The following is a 7,243-nucleotide window of genomic DNA, read 5'->3' as shown; positions in this document are numbered from 1 at the left end:
TAGAATTTCTCTCCAAATTATTTATTTTACTGCTCATTGTATGAGTTGTACGAGACGCTGTTATTTTTTGTACCCCAGATGTCCAACCCCCTGGAAAATGTAGTGCCAGTTCAAGCGAGGCGAGTACAAGCTATGACGAAGAGGAAGCTCCCGCAAGCCAACCAGCTGATCAGTCATCAACTCAATCTAAGAGAAGAATTATCTGGAAGAATGCAAGCCTGATGCGGGATCCTGAAACAGTGAAGTTCACTGGACAAAATGAGCTTCCGCAGGAAGTTTCAGAGTTGGAAACACCTTTCCAATACTTCAAGTTCATCTTTCCAGGCGCTCTTATTTCGCTTATTGCAAATGAGAGCAATTTGTACTCAGTCCAGAAGGATGCCAGTAAGCCCCTCTGCACCAGTGCCGAGGAGATTGAAGTTTTTCTAGGCACCTGCATGTGGATGTCTATAATTCAGCTGAAGAACACTAGGTGGTACTGGAGTGAAGCTACCAGAGTAAGCCAAGTAGCTGACCACCTCACGGTGACACGCTTGGAACAGTTGAAGCACAACCTTCACTTTGTGGACAACAGCTCTCTCGGCCCAAGAGATGATCCTGATAGAGACCGGCTTGCAAAGATACGACCGCTCGTCGATGCTGTAAATGAACAGTTGTCGCTGATACCGCTTGAAGAGCACTTGTCTGTGGATGAACAGATTATACCTTTGAAAGGCGCAAGTGCACTGAAACAGTACTGTTCCCAGAAACCAAAAAAATGAGGGTACAAAGTATTTGTTCTCTCAGGAGTAAGTGGCTTCTCGTACAAGCTAGAACTGTACACGGGACAAGAAAACTCTGCCCCAAGACGTGCAGGAGAGCCTGACTGTGGAGCAAGCGGGAACATTGTTGTTCGATTGTGCAGGTTAATCCCAAGAGGAGTCCACCACAAAGTGTATTTCGATAACTACTTCAACTGTCCAACCCTTCAGGTGTACCTGGAAAAAGAAACCGTGCACTGCATTGGTACAGTCCGGATCAACCGAGTAACGGGTATCAGCATGCCATCTGACAAGGAAATGAAACAGAAAGGAAGGGGAAGCTTTGAAGAGAAGGTAGCGACCCTGGATGGCATTCAGCTGTCGTGTACAAGGTGGCAAGACAACAGAGCCGTCACCTTGCTGTCCACCTTTGTTGGGGCAGAGCCTGTCCTAACTGCGCCAAGGTGGAGCCAAAAAGAAAAGGAGAGGCGCGACATACCGTGTCCGTCGGTGATAGGCGCTTATAACAAGCACATGGGAGGAGTGGATCTCTTAGACTCTCTGATCTCCCTCTACCGCGCCCATCTCCGATCGAAGAAATGGTACTTTCGTATTTTTCTTCATATTCTCGACTTGACGGCTGTAAATGCCTGGCTGCTGTACAGGAGGAATGCCGAGACTACTTCCGATCAACCAACACGAAAGCTCATGCCATTAGCAGAGTTCAAGGTGGACCTCGCCACGTCACTCTGCAAAGCAGGAAAAAATCAACTGAAGAAAAGGGGAAGGCCCAGCAATGAGTCCGTGGAGCAAGGCATCCAGCTGAAGAAGACAAGAGGTCCTTCAGCACCGTGTCCACCTCAAGATGTCAGGATTGATCAGGTATTATCACTGGCGAATTAATCTGTGTTACAAACCTCACTGTTCATACTTCTATGCTCAGGTTGGCCACTGGGCGCTTTGGAGTCAGAAGCGACAGCGTTGCAAGTTTCCTGGATGCAAGGGCATTTGTATGAGCTACTGCTCTAAGTGTGGCACTCACCTGTGCTCAACAAGCAAGAATAACTGCTTTCTTTTGTATCACACAAGCAAATGAGGCCACATCTCTCACTGATGTCTGTAAATACAAGTTTGGCTCTGGTTCACAAATTTTTAGCATTCGGCTATAAATATTTCGTTATTTCCATCTTGTTGCAAATATGCAACATACCTATCTTTTTTCGATATAAATTTTTTCGAAACTTTGAAATTTATTTTAGTGATAGTATTGTGATAACTGTGGTATTCTACTTCTGCTGGAATAAAATTGTGAAAAAATAAAAAGTTGTGCAGTAAAGGGTTAATATATCAAGGGGCTTTGAAGTCGATTCTGTGCTACTAACATATTGACTGGCCCCCAGTTATAAAAATGAACGCTTACGCAGCTCTTGCATTCGATTCCTGCTTCGCAACGTGTTAACGTCTGGAACGTAAGGTATCAAATACGCAGCTTACGTGTATCTTCAACATGTTCCTTCATCAGTAAACAGAAGGCCACCACTAGTACGTCACAGATGCCATTTTTCAAACGATGATAGCGATTAAAGTGGCCAGACTGAATTTCGGAAAGGGTCTATATTTCTCTTTTTTTTTCGGATAAAATTAGTTTTTTTTTTTTTTTGCCACACATGTCCCACCAAATTGTTTAAAAAACACTTTTTTTTTTTTACGGCGCTTTTTATTCAGTGAGAAATGCGTCGTAAACTCACCACACTCCCAAAAGAGTCGCGACTAGGTGTTCGCGTAGCGCCGCTCTGAATCGAAACCCCGCTCCGTAGTGTCGGCTAACTGATGCCCAGAATGCAACGCGCGCAGTGCCGCATGCCTGGGTGATACGGAGGTGGTCCCTCACCCGAGGAAGGGCAGCTCCCGGGCCTCCCAGTCGTACGCGATGTCGCTGTTGTTGAGCGCGATGTGGACGCCCAGGCGCATGTTCACGTCGTCGCAGCGGAGCAGCACGGGTCCCTTCAGGTGGGCCGTGCTGGCGCCCCAGAGCCTGCCGCGCCGCAGGGTGACCCTCCCGTCGCGCCACGTGGGGCCGTCGCCCAGGACCAGGGGCTCCGCGGAGCCCAGCAGGGGCCGGGACTCGTCCAGCAGCGTCCGGGCGAGGGCGTTGGCGAACTGCTCGCTGCCGCACAGCAGGTCCAGTGTCCGCTTCCGCCGGAAGTGGACTCCGTCTGAGGCGGGGCACGAAGGTCACGTGATGCAGGGTGGATCATTCGGCAGACGGAGACTCGGAGATAATTTTGAAGGCTGGAGAGGAGGTGACCTCCTCTCCAGCGCTTCCTCTGCTAAATCGGAAAGAGGTGGGGCTCATTCATACTGCCCCATTTTCTTACGTTAAGTTACGTTACGTATAAGTCACCGAAACATTCGTGTCTCGAAAGTCGCGTGTCATGCTTTTTCCTTGAACTGGTAGCCTCGCTTAATATGAAGCCCATATGTCCCGGTGACTTCAACGTAATATTTCATAACGTAACTTAACGTAAGAAAATAGGACAGTGTGAATGAGCCTTTAATCTCTCACCGACTGCGCACCAACTCAGGTTTCCAAACAAAACGGAGCGCCGCCACCACCGCCTCCGCGCATGCGCGATAGGGTGTGGGCAAGAAGCGCCGTGTCCCGTATCAACGAACCATTGGAACGTGATGTTGTAGGCGTCGGTGTGAGTCCCCATGCCCTTTTTTTGCGTTGAAATTGTTAATTCTACGTCTTCCTAGCAATGTCTTACTACTTTAGTGGCCTGCGCGAAATTAACGAGGCTTTTTACACATCACAAAGCCTCGTGTAAACAATGTGACGCGCGGCGATTCATGCAGCGTGAAAGCCACAGAATGGACGCTAAAGCCTGATTCACGTGATGAGATTCTGCTCGCTATTTTTCAGTTCTGATGTCGCTCGGGCTAAAAAGGCGTGAACGGTAGCTGCGACGTTCGACGTCGACACTGAAAATTGCAAGTAGGATCTGACCAAGTGAATCGGGCACAACAAGTCGGTGATGGCCACTGGTAACAATGATCAAAATCTTCCTCCATCTACTGCTTATACCTAACCTACTTATTCAACCCAAACAACCTGCAAATTTTAAAACATCTTTTGAGGCCCCGACTTACTTCTTATTGCAATTACCGAGTCAACTTCTGGTCTACGGGCTGCTGTTGTTTGAACGAACAGACGATAGCTTGAACAAGCAGAGAAATTTCAAAGAGCAGATGACAATTTTAATTAACGATCACACGGCCGTTTGAACGTGAAGACGCACTGAACGTGGTACGCGGGTGTTCCGCAGAACTTGACGGTTTTCCCGAGTTCATGTTGGAACAAAGCAAGTAAATCTGGCGATCTCAAGTATCCGTGAACTCGATTCAAAAACACAAGCAATTGAGGTCAACGGTGTCTGCCTTTCCCTTTTCACGGCACCACCACGTTCTCGGACATACTGAGCAGGCAGAAAACACATGAAAACTTATCTTCACACCTTCCAGGCTCATTTGGTAGAGCCCCAGTCACGGCGTTTTGACGAAAATGCATGTTTTAGCTTCTATTCTACCAAAACAACACAGGAATGCCCATCCCGCATAGCGACTTTCGCCGACACTCCCAGATCGGAAGTGGGTAACGTCACATAGCGTATAACATGCAAGTCGAGCGGGCAGTCTAAAAACAAAGTATTTTGCCGCGTTTCTTTGCGTTCTTCTGGATTGCACAGAATAAAACTTCTTGTAAACGTCAAGAACAAGCTCTACTGTTGCATGACTCTCAAGAACAAGGTCTATTGAAAATTGTCGTATGGCTCTTGAAGTATTAGGGACTTTCAGCAAACCGTTACCGTGTTCCGCGTACCGCACTATACCGGAGTCTTTGAAGAACGTTTGTGAGCGCGCGCGCACCGCGGTCACAGTACCACTCGGGCAAGCGTTAAAAAGCATGCTTTGAAGGCTCTGGTAGCGCGGTGCGCAGAACACAGTAGCGGTTTGCTAAAATTCCTATTAGGAAGTTTCAGTATATCGTGTTGTCAGGCCATGCTATTTTGCGTGAGCTCGCTCTGCCACTTCGATGCATGCTCTGAAGCGCGCGCCCGAAGCGGTATGGGGGCCTTTAAAAACGATGCACTAAAACTCCCTATAAGGAGTATTCACTGGGCGCCATATTTGTGGGTGCTGTTTAGAGCGCATGCTCAGAACGAGCCGACATTAATAGGCTGCTAAGACCGGCTATCATGAGAGTGCGGAATGCACGTTACAAAAGAATTGTGGAAGCTCGCCATCAGCACGCGCTCAGCAGTCGCGCACACAGCTATGGCCGCCAGTGAATACTTCCTATAATTAGGTACCGATGTTTTTTGTTGTTGTTCGTATAGTTGGTGGCAGACGGTTAAGAATAGACCGATCTCACCAGCCAGTTTGACTCCGCCACCGTTGCCGCAATGCATGGTGGGAACTTTAGTCTTCCTGCACGTGCGACAACCCTGCCGGAGCTCTGCGCGAGTGGAGCACGAGACGGCACGAGCCCTCTCGTGTACTGCGGTTTGCCTCATGTGAACTAAAGTCATGGCGGCGTCACGCATGCGCCGAACGCTTTGTGAGATCGGTCTATTAAGTAAACGCTCCGACGCCCACTCAAGCTCGTTGTCTTCAGCCGTACTTCGTCGATGTGTTATGGCGTCTGACGCGTGCCGAGGAGCGCCTCCGTACGGCAACGCTACGCTAGTACTGCATAATAAAGGCACAAAGGTCACGATGGAGGCGGAGTATCCACTGGGTTGCCAATTCGTCACCGAGGACGTAATTGTACACTACAAATCAAATTTCGTCGAAGAAAAAAAAAAAGCTTAAAGGACGTATCCGAATGGAAACAACACCTGATTCCAGGAAGAGGGCGGCGTTCACACTGGCCGACGCGACCACTAGGAGTACGAGGAACAGCATGGCGCCTCGACGTTCTGCAGCAGTCCGGGATCCTGCGAACGCACACCACACCTTTTTAGTAGCTCGTCTATAGGGCGATCGAGATAAAAACAAGAGAGGAACACAAACTCAAGAAGGACGGCAAATAAATACGTCTGTTCGTCCTTCTACTCTCTGACATTCGGAGAGCCACGCATTAACCGTGCGTGAATGATTGAGTTGCTGACGCAGAGAAACGACGAGTGCCGGAACTACATATGCACTTTTGGGCTTGATCGGCTCCGTCGGATGGTTAAGAGCACCACGTTTTCCTTCGCTCTCGGCAGTGTCACGTCGCAGGATATCTGTCGAACATATATCAGACCTAACTAAACTTGAGACACCAAAAGAAGGCAGAAGAAGGACACGAGAAAGAGGACGACACACACAACGTCTCGTACACAGCTAAAGGTTTATTTTAAAACCACCGGTGTTTTGGGTTTAGTTATGTCTACAATTCCCCAGACTGCCTGCATTTTTGCTATTTTCTCAGAATATATATCTTCAGACTCGAGATTCGCTCCCATCGTAGACTGCAGTGGTAGGCTCCGCGACGACTATACTCGAGTGGGACACTATATATATATATACACGAAGAAATTTGGACTGTCTGCTCCCCAGCATGGAGATCACGTGGGAGAGCCAATCACCGCAGACTACATATATATATATATACTGAGACGGTCAATGACGGCGTTGATAAGTGGTTTAAATCTTCACCAAAAACAAAATGCTGTCTGCGCTGCGGCAATGACCATAACGTTTCACCAGGCTCGGTGCAACAGTGCAGAGCGTTTAGATCCGTCATTGGCCGTCTCCGTATGGTGTACGGCGCTCTGCCTACGTGATTTGTGAGGAGAGCGGACAGTCCGGATTTCTGAAGAGTGTACACGTGATCGTGATTCGGAACACCGGCTGCCAAAGAAAGGCAGGGAGAGAGGGGCCCCACCCCGCAACACTACAGCGTCGGTCTACACTCTGAGAAAGAAGGGTATCGATACTCCTCCCTAAGCGGAGGAACGGTCTTGTAACCTATGTTTCTTTAGAAAGGGAGAAACTTTCGTCCCTGAAGCAGGGGGCAAATAGTTCCTCCGTCGCCTGCATCTCATTATGGCGGCCCTGAATCGAGCAAATCGAGCTCAGTGAGGCTTAACGAGGACGCTACGTCTCTTGTACGGGACGAGAGGAGTAGCAAATAAAAGCGTAACACGAGCTTTCCGCGAGCTTTCCGTACAGAAACTTTCGTTTCGAAAGCAGTTACTCAGTCTTCTCGTCGTCAGCACTGAGATGTTAAACAGAGACAGCCGATACCTAGTTACTTCGTGCCCTTTACGTCTTAACTATGCTGTTCCTCGAGTCACAATTCCTTCGTCAACCGCGCATCACGGAGGAATCGAAAACCAATCCGCGAAACCAAAAGCCGCTCTCAAAAGAACAAACTCGAAGCCGCTGTTGAGCGAGCAGCCGCGTAGCGTGAAAGAAGGTTAAATCGCTTGCCACCAAATGGCAGGGTCAGG

At 48.8% G+C, this 7,243-nt stretch overlaps 1 protein-coding gene across 1 annotated transcript; it reads left to right on the top strand.

The window, feature by feature from the left end:
- The first annotated feature begins 785 nt into the window (after window positions 1–785).
- LOC115329292 (piggyBac transposable element-derived protein 3-like) lies at window positions 786–2,062 on the top strand. Its single transcript, XM_040216142.3, has 2 exons — window positions 786–1,622; window positions 1,684–2,062. The coding sequence occupies exons 1-2, from the start codon at window positions 1,041–1,043 to the stop codon at window positions 1,834–1,836; spliced, it is 735 nt and encodes a 244-aa protein (XP_040072076.1). The 5' UTR covers window positions 786–1,040; the 3' UTR covers window positions 1,837–2,062.
- Window positions 2,063–7,243: the final 5,181 nt, after the last annotated feature.

This window comes from Ixodes scapularis, unplaced genomic scaffold, assembly GCF_016920785.2.
Source record: "Ixodes scapularis isolate PalLabHiFi unplaced genomic scaffold, ASM1692078v2 PGA_scaffold6__148_contigs__length_123643588, whole genome shotgun sequence".
Lineage (NCBI taxonomy): Eukaryota > Metazoa > Arthropoda > Arachnida > Ixodida > Ixodidae > Ixodes > Ixodes scapularis.
Note: the sequence above shows the minus strand (reverse complement) of the source record. Positions and strands in the feature narration are given on the sequence as shown.